Here is a 19,602-nt window from a genome sequence, read left to right on the forward strand (position 1 = left end):
CTGGCCCTTGAGAGCAGCTCTTGGTTTTGAATGTGCTGCTACATTCTGTTTCCTTCAAAGAGGGTTTGGCGTGGCAAGTTTGAAGACCACAGGCCTGAATTTCCAGGGTTCCTTGCAGCCTTGATTCTCTAGGCCTGCGTGACTTGGAGTCTGGCTGGAATTCAGCCAAGATGCCACAGCTATGTCACATAGGAGCCATGTCCTCCTGCCCAGTCTCCATCCACTCTGTGCCAGAGACTCAGTACTGAAACTGGAGCCTCAGCCCTGGCTGACAGTGGGCCTCTGTGTGCAGCCCAGCCCCTGGCCACCCCCAGGCCCGTGCTCTGTTTTATATACAAACACCCATGGTGGGTCATAGGAAACCTGCAGGCCAATTTTGTCTTTCCAATAACAATGCACTTTTTTTCTTAAAGGCATCAGTGCACATCCTTAGGTTTGTGAGGCAAATAGAGGCCATAAGAAGAATCTGGAGGACATGGGAGACAACAGTCACCCCCTCTTAACTCCTGGGTCACACCTGATGGCTATGCTTGGGGGAGCCAATCACCCTGTACCACCCCACACAACAGCGCCTGGCACACCACAGTGTGAGCTCAGAATGACTGTTGGCTTAAAAACAAAAGAATGAGTAAGTGTGCAGGACTCCTAAAAATCAGCCCATTTTTGACTCTTTCTTTTTTCCTTCCTTCCTTCCTTTCTTCCTTCCTTCCTTCCTTCCTTCCTTCCTTCTTTCCTTCTTTCTTCCTTTCTCCCTCCCTCCCTCCCTCCCTCCTTTCCTTCCATTCCCTAAAAATCAGCCCACTTTGGACCCTTTCTCTCTTTAAACTTTCTTTCTTCCTTCTCTTTCTTTTTTTTTTTTTTGTTGTTTTTGTTTTTTTTTAAGAATTGATATGAGGTCTTGCTGTGTTGCCCAGGCTGGTCTCGAACTCCTGGCCTTCCAGCAGTCCTCTCGCCTTAGCCTCCCAAAGTGCTAGGATTACAGGCATGAGCCACAGGGCCTGGCCAGTAGACTCCTTTCTTCAGCAACGTAATGAACCTCTCCTGGTTTCAATTTCCTGCTTCTGAAAGTAGTGCTGACACTGGTGTCTCAGCAGGGCTACAGTGAGGATGGGGATCTGCAGATTAAGGACAAAGTCTGGCACAGAGGGGACACCACAGGTGTCGGCAATTTCTTTTTTCACTCATTCCAGCTGGGTTTTATTTATTTATGTCTTAAATGCCATTGTGGCAGAGAAGGCTGGACCTATGGCTAGACCGCATTTCCCAACCACCCGACCAGGCTGTTGGGTGGAGACCTGTGATTGTGCTGCCCAAGGTCATCCGAGCAGAAGTGAGGGCACCATTTCCAGGCTGGTCCCCAAAACCTCTCCTCCCAGGGTCCTCCTTGTCCCTTCCTCTGGCAGAAGCAAAGGCTCTAAGGCCCTAGAAGATGGCAGAACCACTAGATGGAAGGAACCTGGGTCCCTGAATGACCATGTGGGAGGCGGCCATGGGACGCCCCATGGACCTGAGACTTGAAGGGGAAATAAAGCTTTATTATGTTAAGCCATGGACACTTGGGGTTTGTTTTTGCAGTGGCCGAGATGACTTACCTAACATGGCCAAGATGCGGGAATATTGCATTTTAATTCAATCTTCTTAGGATATTTCCAACTTAATATCTGTTTCTAAAAATGCCTACCTTAGTGGTGTAATTCTATGCTCTTGGGAGTCTTCTCTTTAATGTTATCTTCTTTTGAATACTTTACAGTGTAGTTGGTCTTCAGATCCAGTTCAAACTCTTAAGTCACTAGCAACAAATAAAACAGTACCCAAAACACTACTTAGAACACATGGTCTGCCCAAGGCCCTCATGGCCCCTTCCTAAAGTCAAAGTCAGATTAATTTCAAAACAGAGACACCCCTCCCTTCCAGGGCATGCGGGAGCAGCATACTTTGAAACAGACAAGTCAGCCAGAGCTGGCGGCTCAAGAGTCAGGCTGAAGCCAAAGGGATGCTGGCAGAACTCCTCACTGCGGGGAGGACAGGGCTTGCCTCTACTCCGTCAGTTACTCCTCAGCTGGGAGCTCTTACAGCCCCAAGGAAAAAGCAGAGTTCTCCCTGAAGGTCATTTCCAGGAGTCTAGTCCTGCAGGCAGTGGCTTTCCACAGAATGACAGTAGCCATCAGGGGGACTTCCAGGTCAGAAAAGCTCCATGCAGCCTGACCAATACACCTTCTATATCTGTTCATTTAAAATATATATATTTATTCATCTTCATTTGTCTGAAGTAGGTATGACTAGTCCCCCCTACCTTTTTTTTTTTTTTTTTTTTTGAGACGGAGTTTCAGTCTTGTTGCCCAGGCTGGAGCGCAATGGTGCGATCTTGACTCACCGCAACCTCTGCCTCCCAGGTTCAAGCGATTCTCCTGCCTCAGCCTCCCAAGTGGCTGGGATTATAGGCATGCACCACCATGCCTGGCTAATTTTGTATTTTTAGTAGAGATGGGGTTTCTCCATGTTGGTCAGGTTTGTCCTAGTCCCCATTTTTTAAAAAAAGAGACTTTAGGGACATTAAATGGCTAACAGTCAGCCAGATGAAGTGGCTCACACCTGTAATCCAGCACCTTGGGAGGCCCAGGCAAGTGGATTGCTTGAGACCAGCCTGGGCAACATGGTGAAACTCTGTCTCTACCAAAAATACAAAATAAAATGAAATAAAATGAAATAATAGTTAGGTGTGGTGGCACACACCTGTTGTTCCAGCTACTTGGGAGGCTGAGGTAGGAAGATCACCTGAGCCCAGGGAGGTTGAGGCTGCGCTGAGCTGAAATCACATCACTGCACTTTAGCCTGGGTGACAGAGTGAGACCCTGTCTGAAAGAAAGAAAGAGAGAAGAAAGAAGGAAGGAAGGAAGGAAGGAAGGAAGGAAGGAAGAAGGAAGGAAGGAAAGAAAGAAAAAGAAACGAGAAAAAAAGAAACGAAAGAAAAAGAAAGAAAAAGGAAAAAAGGAAGGAAGGAAAGAAGGAAGGAAGGAAGGAAGGAAGGAAGGAAGGAAGGAAAGGAAAAAAGAAAACAGCCTATGGGGTTCAGAGCCAGGGTCTCCTAGATCAGCTGGAATCAGCTAGATCAGCTGGAACTTTGAGTCCACTTTCTCTCCAAGAGGGAAAGAATGAATGAAAGGGACAGACGAAGGAGGAAGGTAGAAGGAAATGAAGCACAGAACTGGCCTCCCAAGTGCATCTGCAATCGAGGGGCAGGGACAGTCGGCAGAAGGTGCCACCTCTGGAGAGGGGTGAGCGCCTCACCTGAGTGCTCACCTGAGAGGAGGTGGCCTGAGTGCTGGGGCAGGACCCTGGAGCCCAGCAGCCCACAGCAGCCCAGAGGAAGAGCTGCTTCTGCAGGTGCCCAGGGACAGGCTTCCTTTCCTGGGGCCCACATTCCAGAAGGCAGCAGCAGGGCCGGCAGAGGGACAGTTGCAGCTGTGGGGAAGATGCCCATGCAGGGACCGTAAACGAGTTGGAGCTCAGGATCCTGTGGCTGGGGCTGGGCTGTGAGCTGAAGACTTACCAAGCCAGCCCCCTGGCCGCATATCCCACCCCTCCCTGTCCCAGGGAGGTAAGCGGGGACAGCACTGGGGAGGAGGAGGCGGTTCTAGCTCACTCCTTTCTGCAGGCCCCAAGGGCACAGCTGGGTCAGGGCTGAGGTGGAGAAGGGATAACCATGGTATGTAGCTTGTCTCAAAGGCATGCTTCCCATGGGTATGAAGGACTGCCGGGAGGGGCATCTCCCAAGCTACCTAGTCCTTCCCAGCTAGGATCAGCACCTTATCCCGATGCATTTGCTCCCCAGTATCAGCCTCCCCGCAGCCACATGGGACGGTGGCACAGTCTTTGGAGTTGACGGACCCAGGTCAGAAGCCTGGTTTGTCCCCTGACTAGCTGTGTGTCCCTGCGGAAGCTGCTCAGATTATCTGAGCCCCAGTCTCCTCACAGGCAAAGCAGAGACTTTAACAACTGCCTGAAAAGGTGCTGTGAGTGCAGACAAGATAATAGGGAGGAAAAACTTTTCCTTTATCCTCTTATGTTCAGTGACTAGGGGTCTGTGAATTAAATGGACAAAATATAGATTCGCTAGAGAAATAAGATGGATATTTATTCTCATACCTATGAGGGAGTTTTACAGAAAAATGTGACTCAATTCAAGGCTGCAGTGAGCTATGATCCACTGCACTACAGCCTGGGTGACAAAGTGAGAAACTGTCAAAAATATATATAAATAAATAAATAAAATAAAATAAAAAAAGAAGAAAAAGGAAAAAGAAAAGAGAAAAAAGGAGAAGAGGAAAAAACAAGTATAAATAAAAAGAAAAATGTGGCCAGGCACAGTGGCTCACACCTGTAACCCCAGCACTTTGGGATGCCTAGGTGGACAGATAGATCACCTGAGGTCAGGCGTTTACAACCATCCTGGCCAATGTGACGAAACCCCATCTCTACTAAAAATACAAAAATTAGCTGGACACAATGGCAGGTGCCAGTAATCCCAGCTACTTGGGAGGCCAAGGCAGGAGAATTGCTTGAGACGGAGGTTGCAGTGAACCGAGATGGTGCCACTGCACTCCAGCCTGGGTGATAGTGAGACTCTGTCTCAAAAAAAAGAAAAAAGAAAAGAAAAGAAAAGAAAGATGCGACTCAAGGAAGTGGTTATAATTTGGGACTTATATACCATGTTAATAGGGGAAGAGGGAAGAGAAGGACCATTTTACTTTTAGGAAAGATAAATGGCCCCAAAGAGGACAGATGGCAGCTAGGACAGTTTTGCAACTATGTCTGTTCTGGTGATTTCTTGTCCTGGTGCCAGTGTTGACTTCTTGAATTCTCGTCTTTGGTGATAGGAGTCCATCTCTCTGGTTTTGAAACTTCAGGGAAAGGATTTCTGGCAGTTGAACTCTTTGGGGAGCCTCTGCTTTTAGGCAGATTAAGGGAAATTCAAAACAAACAAACAAACAGAAAACCCTCTTCAGTGTGGTACATCCTGGATCCCTTCAGACAAGGCACAGGCAGTACCTGGCTAGGGGAGCCCCTCACACCTCCTCCTGCCGGCCCACTCCACATCCCTGTGCCCATGTTTGTCCTCTTTCCAATCCCTACTGCCCCATCCGAACTCACTGTCCTCTGTCCCCACTCTCTGTGTGCTAAGGTGACACGTCACCACACGGCAGCTTGTCCCCTGCCGGCACAGGCTCCCTTCACTGTGGCTTTCAGGTCCCACTCCCTCGCTTGCCCAGCACCTCTTGCTATCTCTTACTCATTCAACACACACTCCCAACAGGCTTCTCCTCGCCAGGCCCTGGGCTGGATTCCAGAATGACAGCGATCAGGCAGACCAAATTCTGTCTCTAGGAGCTCCAGCCAGTGGGAGAGGCAGACGGACAGTGACAGCCTAGGCACAGGAGCCCATGGGAGCTCAGAGGAGGAGCCCAGAGGAAGAGTAAGGTCCGGTAAATTCTGTGACTTGTTGGTGCCAGGAAAGAGCTAGGCCTGCCCCTGATGCTCAAAAAGCACATGTGAACAAAGGGAACGGAGGGAGGGAGGAGAAGGAAGGAATGACAGGAGGAAGGGAGGGAAGTTGGTCGATTTTCCTCCATCCACCTTTCTCCTCTCTGGACTAGTGTTTGGGACCAGCCCCTCCCCCACTCCACGTCAACCTCTGGGCTTATCAGATATTCCAATAGCTGCTCTGGCCTGATAAGCCCTCTCCAGATAACCCCTTTCTCTTGTAATTGAGTTTAAATATTGATCCACCCAATCAAGGCAGGTTAATATTCAACCTAACCAAGCTCTGGAAGCCTCCCGGCCACCAGATTCTTCCCTGGGCGAGGCAACGTGCGGCTGAGCAGGGCTGGAGCAAGCAGGGCGTGCAGTCTTCCCCCGAAGTGTGTTTATCAGAGGGTTTGGGAATGGGGGGTGGGAGGGGGCTGTCTAGACCTGGCTCTGCCCCTGGCGGGTCCAAGGAACACTGTCCAAGCCAAGCCTCAGGGCCTGCACTTCCTGGCTGGAGGACCGGGGAAAAGCCAGCTTCGTTCCAGTGGAGGCTCAGCTGGGAGAACCTGCCCAGACACCCTTCCCTTGAGGATTCTGCTTTGCACCTTGGAGTGTCCTCAGGCTGCCAGGATCCTCCAGAGCCATAAGACTGATTTCCTCCTCTCACCCACAAGGGTGATTCCCTCAGGCTCCTCAGGGTTTGGTCCTCCTGAGTCAGCCTCCCAGAGCCTATCCTGTCTGCCACACTCCAGGTGGACTCTTCAGCCTACCCGGTAGTGTAATGCATGCACCTGCTTCCCACTGGTAACTTTCACCGGTCTTCCATGTGCACGGCCCCAGTCAGCGATGTGGGAGCCGCCGCAGACCAGGACGTCCAGAAGCAGAAATGCTGAGTGTGGCTACTCCCCTGACCCAGAGCAAAGAGTAGGGTCGAGAGCCAGCGGGATCCACACCTGTACCCAGGAGACTCCTCTGGTTCCGTGTGTGCTTGTGGGGGGGTTGTGTGTGTGGGGGTTATGTGTTTGTGTGTGGGGGGTGTGTGTGGGGTGTGTGTGTGGGTTGTGTGTGTGTGTTTGTGGGTTGTGTGTGTTTGGGTTGTGTGTGTGGGTTGTGTGGGTTGTGTGTGTGGGTGGTTGTGTGTGTGTGTGGGTTGTATGTGTGTGGGTTGTATGTGTGTGAGGGTGTGGGGGGGTGTATGTGTGTGTGGGGGTTGTGTGTTTGTGTGTGGGGTGTGTGTTTGTGTGTGTGTGGGTTGTGTGTATGCGTTTGTGTGTGTGTGTCTGTTGGGGGATGGGAGGGTCATTAACAGGTTTCACTACTCAAATCATCTTCCCCTACAGGGAGGCACAGAGGATCCCATAGCTACCAGCCAGCTGTCAGGCTCTGGGTCACCTTTGTGTCAGCGGACCCTAACATTCTCTAGGCCCCCTCTGTCCCACCCCAGCCAAGCGACTCACTTTCCCTCTTAGAGGTTTCTCCCCAGAAAGAGAAGGTGGAGCCTCCAGGTGAGCAGCAACAGCCCCCCGCCCAGAAAGAGAGGGCAGGGGCCTCCAGGCCAGCAGCAAAAGCCCCCAGGGGAACCTGTTAGAAATGCACATTTTCAGACCTGCACCCCACACTGAATGGGAGACTGCGGGCGGGGAACCCCCGCAGTGCAGTGCAGGTGGCTTTCCAGCCCTGCTGAAGATTCAGATGCACTGGGACACCACCCAGCCACTCTAAGCCATGAATAAAAGCCTCCTGCCTCTCACCGCTTTACTATGTGCCCGGGCCATTCCAAGCTCTTGAAGTCAGTTCAGTTTATTTATTCGTTATAACCGTCCTGTGAGGCAGGCACGAGTATTAGTCCTCGTGGACTAATTTTATGGATGAGGCAAGCAAAACAGAAAAGTTAGGCGACCTTGCTCAAGGTCACACAGCCGGAGGCCGAATGAGAAGCTAGGCAGTTCTCCACTACACCTGGGGCTCCCGAAGTGTGGTTCCTGGACAAAAGGTGTTAGCATCATCTGGGGACGTCTTAGAAATACAAATTCCCAGGCCCCCGATCAGACCTGCTGAGCCCGAAACTCTTTGCGGGGACCCAGCCATCTGCAGAACAAGCCCTCCAGTTTGAGAACCGCAGCGCTGCACCCCGCTGCCTGAAGAGACATCCCGGAAAATAGCCAGAAAGCCTCACGCTCGTATCGTGGCTGGGGTGTTTGCTGGAAATAGGCCACTTTGCAGTGCGGCTCGGCTCCTGCCCACTGGGAGGCCGAGGACCGCGACCCGAGCCGCTCATGAACTGGGGCCTGCTGAGCTCCCGTGGTCTGATGGAAAGGAAGAAGCCTTTGCTACAGGCCGCTGCTGCTCTGGGCCTCGGCTGCTGCGAGGTGCTCCCGAGTGCACACCATCCGGCTCCTGTGTCCTGGCTCACCTCTAGCTTCCCTGTTGGGGCAGAGGCTGTGCAGGCAGATGGGGCGGCCAGCAGCCATACCAGAAAGAAAGGCGGTGGGACATGGGAACTCTTGGGCTCTGAGCTTGCCAGGCTCCCTAGTTCCACTCTGAGCTCTTGAACCCAATCCCGTTGCTATTGAGTGACCGCTTGTATTCCCTCCCCAACTTCCGATGTTGAAGCCTAACCTCCAAGGTGATGATACATGCAGGTGGAGCCTTTGGGAGGTATGAGGCCGTGAGGGTGAGGCCCGCATGAATGGGGTTAGTGCCCTTGTGAAAGAGGCCCCAGGGAGCTTGTTTGCCCCATCCTAGGAGGCAGGCCCTCTCCAGCCTCTGGATCTGCCAGCGCCTTGACCTTGGACATCTCACCTTCAGAACTGAGAGACATACCTTTCTGTTGTTTTTAAGCCACCTAGTTTACTTAGGGCATTCTGTTATAGCAGCTCACATGGGCTCAGACAGCCATCACGTACCCTCTCAGCCTAAGGACCTGCCACGCTGTTTCCCACTGCACTCAGAACACAGACCAGAACCCTCCTGCCCCCACATGGTCTGCAAGGCCCTGTGTCAGGAGTGTCAAAGCATAGGGCACAGACCACCAGCGGGCCAGAAGGTCAGCTCCACAGGTCAAGATCTGCGTTCCTCAAGAAAAAATGGCATGAAATAGTCCAAGTATTGTTTTGTGAAACTCGTTAATATGCGCATGTGTACTGGGAACACTGAAAACTCTGAGGATAATTCCGTTATCTGTCCCAATCCTCTCCTCCTCTGACCTCCCCTGGCATCATCCTCCTTCAGCAACAATGCCCTTCTTTGGGATCCGGGAACACCCTAGCCGTTTCCCAGCTCAGAGGCCCTGCCAGTGCTGCTCCACATTCCCCGGGAGCCTCATCCTCTGCCCGGCCTTTGGCTCCCTGTCTCATGGTCTCATTTCAGCCCCGTAAACTGCAAGGCAGGAGGTATTCCTATTTCACAGACGAGAAGACTGAGAGTCAGGGAGGTTAAGTAGCCTGCTCAAAATCCTACGGATCCAGGATTCCAACCCAAGACCTGAAGGCCCTCCCACTGTGCATGCCCTCTGCTCCTCTCACAGGGACGTGCGGGCAACTTGAGAGGAGAGGGGGGCTTTACCCGTGCGGGGTGGGAGGAACACCATCCTCGGGGCATGGAAGCTTGGGGAGAACATGGGCAGCAGGCATGGAGGAGCCACAGCTCTGGGCACCATGGGCACACACATGATTAGAATGGACGCTGGAGACAGAAGAGCTTGGGAAAGTTGTGGTGAGGGTAGGAAGGCTTCAGAGCAGGGTAGGGGCTGGGAGGGAGAGCAGGAGCTGGTAGGGAGGACTGTGGGTGGCTCATGGGCTGCTGCCCTGGTCTTGGTAAGAGATGATAAGAGACTGGGGTGGCAGCGCTGAATGCTGACCAGCATTCAGCCAGCCCACCCACTGATCAAACTTCAGACACCTGAGGCCTCCAGGTACAATGGCTATTATTAAAAAACAAAGACAAAAAAATCCCAAGAAAGTAGTAAGTGTTGGCAAGGAGTAATTGGAACCTTTGTGAACTGTTGGAGGGAATGTAAAATGGTGCAGCCTCTATGGAAAACAGGAGGGTGGTTCCTCAAAAAATTAGACAAGGAATTGACCCAGCAATCTTACTTTTGGCCATTACCCAAAAGAACTGAAAGTAGGGACATGAAGAGCTGTCTGGTCACGCCCATGTGCATAGCAGCATCGTTCACAATAGCTAAACATGGAAGCAACCAAAATGTCCACTGAAGGATGAGTGGATAAACCACATGTGGGCTATCCATACAGTAGAGTATTATTCAGCCTGAAAAAGGAAGGAGAGTCTGACCCGGCGCGGTGCTTCACACCTATAATCCCAACACTTTGGGAGGCCGAGGCAGGCAGATCACCTGAGGTCAGGACTTAGAGACCAGCCTGGCCAACATGGTGAAACATCATTTCTACTAAAAATGCAAAAGTTAGCCGGGCATGGTGGCAGGCACCTGTAATCCCAGCTACTTGGCAGGCTGAGGCAGGAGAATCGTTCAAATCTGGGAGGTGGAGGATGCAGTGAGCCGAGATCATGCCATCTCACTCCAGCCTGGGCAAGACTGTCTCAAAAAAAAAAAAAAAAAAAAAAGTAAATTCTGACACATACTACAATATGGATGAACCTTGAGAACACCCTAGTCACAGGCCAAATACTATATGATTCCATTTTTATGATGTCCCTCACAGAGTCAGAAATGAGAATGGTGGTTGCTAGGGGCTGGGACAAGGGTGATACGATGTGGATGTGTCCCTCCCAAATATCAAGTGGAAATGTGATCTCCAATGTAGTGGGTGGGCCGTGTAGGAGGTGTTTGCGTCATGGGGGCAAATCCCTCATGAATGGCTTAGTGCTGTCCTCATAATGAGTGAGTCCTCTATGAGTTCACATGAGATCTGATTAAGAGCCTAGCGCCTTCTCCCTCTTTCTTGCTCCCTCTCTCACCCTGTGACATGCTGGCTCTTTCCTTTGCCTTCCACCATGACTGCAAGGTTCCTGAGGCCCTTACCAGAAGCAGATGCTGAGGCCATGTACAGCCTGCAGAAGCATGAGCCAATTTTCTTTATGAATTACCCAGTATCAGGTATTCCTTTTAGCAATGCAAATGGATGAACACCGGGGGATGGGAAGTTAGTGTTTAATGGGTACAAAGGTTCAGTTTTGCAAGATGAAAAGAATTCTGAGCTGGGCGTGGTGGCTCACACCTGTAATCTCGGCATTTACAGGCGTCAGCTACCATACCTGAGGCAGGCAGATTGTTTGAGGCGAAGAGTTCAATACCAGCCTAGGCAACGTGGTGAAACCCCATCCCTACAAAATACAAAAAAATTAGCTGGGCGTGGTGGCACGTGCCTGTAGTCCCAGCTACTTGGGAGGTTGAGGTAGGAGAATCACTTGAGCCTGGGGAGATTGAGGCTGCAGTGAGCAGTGATCATGCCACTGCACTCCAGCCTGGGTGACAGAGCAAGACCCTGTCTCAACAAAAAATTAAGAATTCTGGAGATGGATGGTGGTGATGGTTACACAACAGTGTGAGTGTACTTAATACCACTGACCTGTACAATTCAAATAGCGAAGATGGTAAATTTTCTGTTTTGTATATTTTACCAGAATCTAACAAACAAAAAAGCAGAACAACTCAAGGCCTGAGCCACAGAGGTTTCTTACAAATGTGTGTTTTATTTGCATTCTAACCCAAGCACAGATCCCACATACAGACTTCTTGTCTGCACAATGGTACAGTAACAAGTGCAAAATATGCTTTATTTCAGGTACAAAAACATGGCAGTAGGACAACTTCGAGCTCGACGCCCACCTCCCCAGGACCTCTCACACCCACCTGACCCATCCAAGGGCTACGCCACCCTGACAGATACTCCCACCACCTTTAGAGAAGAGTCACCCAATCTGGAGAAAGGTGCTGAGGTTACATCTTTAGAAAGAAATCACTTTAAATACACAAACATTAGAGAACACAGTAACTGTGCTTCCACCCAGCACGCGGAGGCTGCAGGGAGGCACCCCAAACAGTCCCCTTCTCTTCTGTGGTTAACCAAGCAAGCCCCACAAAGCTTTCCCCAGCAGAACACACCCGGCCCGGCAATGAGGCCTCAGGACAGAGCCAGCACTGTGACAAAAGAACTCATCCCACCTCTCTGGACAGCATGAGGTCTGCAAGTGGGATCCGGACTGGACACCAGGAAGCTCAGCCTGGCTCAGGCCATCAGTAGCTGTGGGACCCTGGCTCCCATCTAACCTCCCTGTTGACTTCCTGAAAACTGGGCTAGCGGGGGCCTCCCCATTGCTTTAGGGAGGGTCAAGTGAGAAGCTGAGCAAATGCACAGAACACAAAGCCTGGCCCGTTCGCCCCAGCTGCTACCACTGCTGTTACTCATGGAGAAAGGGAGTGCAGTGGCTGCTGTCTGCCCCTGGAGTGATGACACCAGCAGTGCACAGAGGCTGGACAAGCCACAGGGCGCTGGATGGCCATAGCTGGACCTCAGACCCATCCTGTGGAACTCCTTCCTCCAATGGCAGACGCAGAATTCTCAGGCCCAGGATACCCTTATGGAGGACCAGGGGCTGCCCCTCCAAACCACCAAGCTGAGGCCACTGTGAGCAGCCCCCTTTGTAGCAGGAAGAGCAGCTGGACACATGGGAAGAGGTTTGTAGGCTCCAGAGAAACCAAGAGGTCCTCAATCCCCAAGGCACTAGGTGGAGGTGAGATCAGGCTGCCCCTCCCAGGACAAGAGTGTGCGCCAGCCAGGAGGCCACTGCCGCCCACCACCGCTCAAAGGCCTTCCCCACGCATCAACCCTGAGGGGCCTGGCCAGGGGATGCAGGCCAAAGGCCCGATGGATCTCCAGGAACAGGAAGCAAGCAGCAAGAAGGAAAGCAAAGGGTTCTGCATTCCCACCACGAGGCGGGGCGGACTCTGCAGGAGCCAGCTGGAGCACCAGAACCTTCCAAGGAGGGCTCGCCAGCCACACAGAACACGAGATGCGTGACAGGCAGGGTTAACGCAGAAACTGCCCATCTGAGTGCTTCCCCTGCTTCCAAGCTCAAACCAAGTCATTTTGTTCTTTTAAAAAAGCCCTTACTGTCTGAGACTTTATTTAAATCATCCAACAGGGATGGAGGTAATGGAGGTCTGGCTCAGTAGTCAGCAGACTTTTTCTGTAATGGGCTAGATGGTAAATATTTTGGGCTTTCAGATCCAAGAGGCAAAATCAATATTATGTTGGCATAAGAGCAAACACATTTCCACAAATGCTTAAATTGATAAAATCCAAAATACAATAATTGAGTACGTATTTTGGTAAATACATGTCTACTAATAAGAATCTTTTTTTCTGATGGGGGAGAAAACAATTGGGTTCAAAGATAACATTCCCTATCATAAATCGGTGGCATAAACAGGCAGTGGGCTGGGTGGGCCCATCGTGTGCTGGCTGACAAGGGCAGTCACACACCACTAAGTGCTGGCACAGGCTGAGGGGTGCGGAGCTGATGATATGATATTCTCTTTGATGAAGACCTGAAAACTTCCCCTGACCCTGCTGCCCACCTCAGGGCCCCTCAGGACGAAGGGCATGAGGACAGGTTCCCACTCTGGCCCTTTGCAGGGGGACATGCTTTGGTTGCCCCATCGCAGGGCTGGCCAGCTGGGGTCCAAGCAGTGACCGCCCTTCCCCAACTCATCTCATCAGCTGCCCTGCACAGAGCAGAAAACCCATGCCTCAGAGCTACTTCCTAGGGACAGTGCCTCTCGAAGGCCCTAAAATGGCAGAGCCAGGGATGGCAGGTGCAGCCCTGGCCACTAGCACAGCAGTTGCCCTCAGCTCTGTTAGCTGTGACCCATAGATTGGGGGAGGGAGGAAAGCCAGGAGGAGCTTTTGCAGAAAGGTCTGGAAGCTAAGTGGGGGTTTCAGGAGCTCTCAGGGTGCCCCTGGGCAGGTCCCAGGAAGGAGGCCTGGGGTGCCTGACCAGCACCTCACTGGCCCTCAAGCCCTGTCCTTAAGGGGCAATGGGAAGGAGGCGGCAATCAGAAGAAGGTACAAGCATTTCCTACTTGCAACGCTGGTAAGATGACACAGAGCATGTAACCCCAGGGGGAAGTGCCTGTGTGAAGCCAGTTGTGTGGAAGATCCACACTAGAGGCCTTGCCCTGCTCTTGGGGGCCTCGCCCAGTGCCACTTTACACTCTCTAGAAGAGCTAAGGCCGCCAGCTTCATCCACTCTCCAGGAGGTCACACAAGATCAAAAGAGAACCATCAAGCTACAGGGGGAGCCTGTTTTCCCCAAATGCCAAGGGAAGAGCAGCCATCTCCACACCTCGCCAAGCTAAGGCTGCTTCTGGCTGTGCTCATGGCAAATTTAGGAGTGAGGGAAGGGACCCAGGTACACACGTAAACATGCACATGTGCACCAATGACACAGACTGTGCCTGCACTGTGTGTGGTCCCTGGTTGGCAAGGAATATCTAGGGGCCTATAAGTTTGTGGAGGGAGTAGTCAGCCCAGTTAGGAGCTAGGGCTGATTCCCAAAGACAAGACGGAGACAATCTGACTCATGTCAAGAAGCAGGCCGCCTTGCACTGCAGGAGCACTGGTGGCACTGTACAATCAGGATGGGCACACATAAAGGTCTCCTGTCTGTTGTGCAATTTTCAAAGGTTTTTTTTTTTTTCCAAAAAGACAGAGATGAGTCTCACTACGTTGCCCAGGCTGGTCTCGAACTCTTGGCATCAAGCGATTCTCCCACCTTGGCCTCCCAAAATGCTAGGATTAGAGGCCTGAGCCACCATGTCCAGCTTTTTGTACGATTTTGATGGAGGGAAAAATGGGAAAGCCCTGGTGCCCCTCAGATTCATTTCATGGCAGGTTGGTGCCATCTGCAGAGATCGCCAACCCTGTATTTGTAAGAGGAGGAGATGGAGATCCAGAGAGGCAAAGAGACTCATACTGAGCGAGGGTCTGGGATCTAGGACCTTCCCTGTCCCTCCTCCTACATCCCAGGCAATGCCAACATCTAATCTCCCACCCCCACCCAATCATCCACTGTTTTCCCACCGCCTCTGAGCACCTAGGGGCTTTCTCCCTCTGCTCCACTGACAACAGCCTAACAGGCCTTTCCGTTTATTTCATCGACTTGTTAATGATTTTCAGATCTTCAGTTACTCAGGCCAGCCCCTAAAGCAACACTGGACTTGGAAACTTGTGACCCTGGCTGGCTCGAGTCCGCTGCTGGTAAAGCCCTCTCTAAGCTAATAGCTTTGTGTAAGGAGCTCTGGGCTGCCTGGGCAAGAGGTCACTAGGGCAACACTTGACCTTTGCTTAGGACCCCAAGCCAAAGCCTCAACCTCCCCACGCCATCCTGTCCTTTCCACAGGCATAACATGCCCCTCCTCCAGCAAACCTATTATTCCTCCATTCAACAGCCTCTGTCCCTTTATCAGGAAGAGACAACCTGGTAAAGAGGAAAGGGTTTATCTCAACCTTGCAAACAGATACCCCACAAAAACCATGATGACCTAAGAGTAAGGAACTCAGCTTTGGGCTTCCAGTTTGAGATGGTGGCCTGAGCACAGGTGTCTGTCTTATTTCTCTCTGGGGTTCACTATAAAAAGAAGCTGCAGTTCAGAAGCCACAGGATGGTGGGAGTGCCCTGGGAAGACCTGTCCTGCTCAACAGGTCAGGACCTCTGGACTCACAGGAAAGACCCTGGACAGCTGTGGGTAAGGGCTACGGCTCTTCCGTATGTCAATCAAATGAAAAATAAAACCTGGAGCTTTAGCTCATCTGACGCCTGTGAAAGGGATGAGCTGCTACATTAGGCAGCTGAGACACTTTGGTACCAAATTACCATGTGTGCTTTTTTGGGTATTTATTATTTTCTCTTCTTTCATAAGCTATAAGCTGTAACTATAACCACGAGAAGGTAAGAACAGCAGATGCCAGGGGCATGCCAGAAAAATGGGAGACTCTACTAATAGCACACTTCAGGTAACAGACTTTTATTACATCTTCTTTTGGAACTAAGAAGTAAAATATTAGCCTCCCACACTTTTGAGAATTAAAATTGAGCCCACCATCATTTGGCCTTGGGAGTGACATCACTTGGGTACAGTGATGACAGCCTGAGGGGCTGGACCTCAGAAAACCAAAGGTCTAGTCCTGGTCCTTCCGCTGTGTGACCCTGTATGACCCTGAGCACACTATTCCACTTAGGTGATTCAGTTTCCTCATGACTCATAACAGGAAATCATTGGTCTTGACCTTCCTCTAAGGACTAGTGTGTGGAGCTAGAACATGCACCAAGAAGGACTGGGAAACATTAGAGAGAGATAGGACTCGGTACCGTTGACTCAGGTAAAGAGGGAGACAGCAAGAACAGAGTAGAAAGGCAGCGTAAAACTGGTGGAACCAAACACAGACTAAGTGGAAAAAAAAAAAAAAAAAGGTAAGCTTCCCACCACCACCACCATGTCCCACGAAAGAAGATCCAGTAAGAAGCAGAAGCCTTTAGCAAGGGTGCCAAGACAATTCCGTGGAGAAAGGATATTCTTCTCAATAATCAGCAGTGGGACAAGTGGAGATCCACAAGCAAAAGAATGAAGCTGGTCCCGTACTTCACATCATATATAAAAATATACTCGAAATGGATCAAAGACCATTGTGAGAACTAGAGCTATACAAGTTCTTAGAAGAAAACACAGTCATTAATTTTTTGACCTGGGATTAGGCAATGGTTTTCTAGATATGGCACCAAAAGCACAAGTGACAATAGAAAAAAAATAGGTATCTTAGAAATCATCAAAATTAAAAAGTTTTGTGCCTCAAAGGACACCATCAAGAAAGTGAAAACAATCCACTTTGTTTTCACCAAAGTGAAACGTTTTTAACAATCATATACTTGATAAAAGACTAGCGTCTAGAATATACAAATATCTCACAAAATTCAGTAATAAAAAGAAGGCCCATCCCTGGTAGTCTAGTGGTTAGGAAAATAGAAAACTTAAAAAAAAGAAAAAAAGACAACTCAATTAAAAATAGGCAAAGGATATGGATAGACTCTTCTCCAAAGAAGAAATATGCATGGCCCATAAGCACAGGAAAAGACATTCTACATCAATAGCCATCAGGGAAATGCAGATCAAAACCACAACAACATAGCACTTCATAGTCATTAGGATGCTAAAAGCAAAAAGACAGATAGCAAGTGTTGGTGAGGATGTAGAGAAATTGAAACCTGGATACATTGCCGGTGGGAATGCAAAATGGTACAGCTGCTGCAGAAAACAGTCTGCTAGTTTCTCAAAAAGTTAAACACGGAGTTACTGTAAGACCTAGCAATTCCGCTCCTATGTATAAGAAATGAAAACATATGTCCACATAAAATCTTGTAGAAATATGTTCATAGTAGCATCATTCAGAGTAGCCAAAAAGTAAAAACACACAAATGTCCATCAACTGATGAATCAATAAACAAATGTGGTCTATCTATACAAAGAAGTATTCCAGCAATACAAAGGAATGAAGTACTGATACATGCTCAACTTGGACGGCCCTAGAAAACATTCAGTGGAGGAAGCCAGTCCCAAAAGAGATATCACATGATTCCAGATATATGAAATGTCCAGAGTAGGTCAATCTTACATAGAAAGTAGACTCATGGCTGCCTTGGACTGTAGGAGTTGGGAAAGTAGGGGAGTGACAGACAAAGGGTACGGGGTTTCTACTGGGGGTGATGAAAATGTACCAACATTGATTGTAATTCTGTGAATTGATTGTGGTTCTGTGAATTTACTAAAAACAATAGAATTGGACACTAGCAATGGGTAAACTGTATGGTATGTGAATGATATCTCAATAAAGCTGTTAGTTAACCCACTCCCTGCTTCTCCTCTAAAGAAGGAAGAGGAATCAGGAGCCTGTCCTCACTCTATTCTGTAGGAATGCCATGGCTATTATCCAACAGAATGACTAACAGAACACCTTTTATTCTGAAATGTCCTGGTTCATATGATAAATTTATATGACTACCCTATCACTATGTGCTACCATGCAGGTGACTTTGCTCCTCTGAGCGTTAGCTTCCTCATATATAAAACAAGTTCTACCCATGGTAGACCCTGTTTTATTCTGGTAATCCTTCAGTCTAGCACTTCATTCCACAGAAGCTCCATTTAGAAGCTATGACATCCCATTCAGGTGGTCAGAAGGTTCCCATGAACCTCAATTCACAAAGAGCTGAAGCCCTGGGCCAGCAGAGACCACTGGATCCCAGGAACCAGAGGCAAGGCCAAGACAAATTTCTGAGTCTACTGCAGTTACTGACACCCAAATTTCCCCAGAGTTAGGCCATTAAGAAAGACGATGAACCCATTCTGACGCAGGCAAAAGACCCTAAACATAGCCCCTACAAACAAACAAAGATAAACGTTTAAGTGAGGGGCACCCAGAGAAAATACAATGTTCCTGTGGCAAGTTTAGCAGCGGTTCACCAAGGTCTTCTCTAACTTTCTATAAGTCCATCCAAGAGGGCCTGGTATTGTGGTGGTCAAGATCATCTGATGACACGATGGGATGCTCATTCCTAATCCTCCTTACCCGTGATTGCCAGGAAATAAAATAGTCTTTTTCTATTACCACCCCCCGACCGCCCCACAAAGGGCCTCAGAACGAATGTCTGCGAGAAAGGTGGTGCACACACCCTGTGCCATCTACCACACCAAGGCACCAGTGCAGAGACAGGAGCACATCTTTGGGTTCCGCAGCAGCAAATCCTTAGAAACAACGTAGAGAAGAAAGAGGTAGAAGGCACAGAATAGCCCCACTCCCATCAATTCAGCCAAGAACAGGAAAGGCAGATGTTGACCAGGGTCACCGAGAAGGGAAGCAAACCTGAAAGAGGAGAATGAGGGTGAACGGCTCCCATCGAGTCAGCAGTGCTGGCCATGCAGCCAACTCCCAGAGGAGGAGGTAAAGGTACCAGCTTCCAGGGTGAAGCAGAGCTTTTCTGGAGGCAGGAGAGTGGTCAGAAGGGACCAATACAGGTGGCACCAAGATACCCAATCAGCTTCCAACTAAGGGATGAGGGGTTTCAGAGCAGATGTCTCCACTGTTTGCCCTTTTAGAATGTCAGGGTTGGACCAACAGAAAAGAACAAGGAACCATTCAAAATCTGGAGGCCAAGAGGAAGGGAGAAGGGAGCCACTGGCTTTCTGTACACCATACTTGGTGTCCACAGGCTTCTGCTGGTTGGTGCTCTGTAGCTTTCACAGACTGGGCAGGGTCCCTCCTGGCCTCAGCTTGCCTGGTGAGGCCACAGCTTACAGTGAGGCAGTTTCTACATCCATGGGGATCCACAGGGCTGGGAGCTGGAGGCAGGTACAAGGCCCACTGCTGCTCAGAGTCCGCATTTCAGGATGATGTGGTAGCCATCATTGCTCTCGGCTGCAAGAGAGAAACACTGAGTGTCTTTCACAGGAAGAAAGGTGCAGCGCCACAGTACTGGGGAGTCCCAAAAGGCATGCTGTTAGGGTATTAGCAAAGACCACCAAAACAGGGCTGCATACAGCAAAGCGTGCTGGCAGAAGCGGGGATCTCACAAGCCCTCCAGCTGCCTCGTTTAGTGTCTTTTTGACAATAGGACTTTCTACCATAGCCCTAGGCCCAAGGATGAAAACCTGTGCTCCAAGGAGGATTTGGACAACTGTGGTTCTCAGGGATATTACGGCCCCCAGAACCCTAAAGACACTCGGTGGCTAGATCCACGGGACAAGGTGGGAAGTGGCCTCCTCATGGTCCAGGGTCTATGAGTTGGTCAGAGGGCTTTTGTTCTGATATATCCTATACCCCAGCCCTTAGGAAGGCCACAACAGGTCTTTCTCTACCTTTTATGAATAAATACATGTTCCCGGCCCACAAGCTCTTTCTCGCCAGAGCACAGGCACACCGTCAGGTGGGCCCCCTCACCCCCCATCCCGACCCACGCTGCCTGCAGACTCAGTGGCTATATTCTAGGCTTGATCTTCCTAGAGGACTCTAGGAAACCCACAACGCATCTTGCTTCTACTCA

At 50.1% G+C, this 19,602-nt stretch overlaps 1 protein-coding gene across 1 annotated transcript in view; it reads right to left on the bottom strand.

Moving 5' to 3' along the window:
- Positions 1–11,179: 11,179 nt before the first annotated feature.
- TFCP2L1 (transcription factor CP2 like 1) overlaps positions 11,180–19,602 on the bottom strand; it is a 70,070-nt gene continuing 61,647 nt past the window's right edge. Inside the window, exon 15 of the mRNA XM_033231788.1 lies at positions 11,180–18,977. Coding sequence (XP_033087679.1) covers positions 18,931–18,977 — 47 coding nt within the window. The 3' untranslated portion in view covers positions 11,180–18,930. The remainder of the gene's footprint in view (positions 18,978–19,602) is intronic.

The sequence above is a fragment of the Trachypithecus francoisi genome, unplaced genomic scaffold, assembly GCF_009764315.1.
Source record: "Trachypithecus francoisi isolate TF-2019V2 unplaced genomic scaffold, Tfra_2.0 Lachesis_group13, whole genome shotgun sequence".
Lineage (NCBI taxonomy): Eukaryota > Metazoa > Chordata > Mammalia > Primates > Cercopithecidae > Trachypithecus > Trachypithecus francoisi.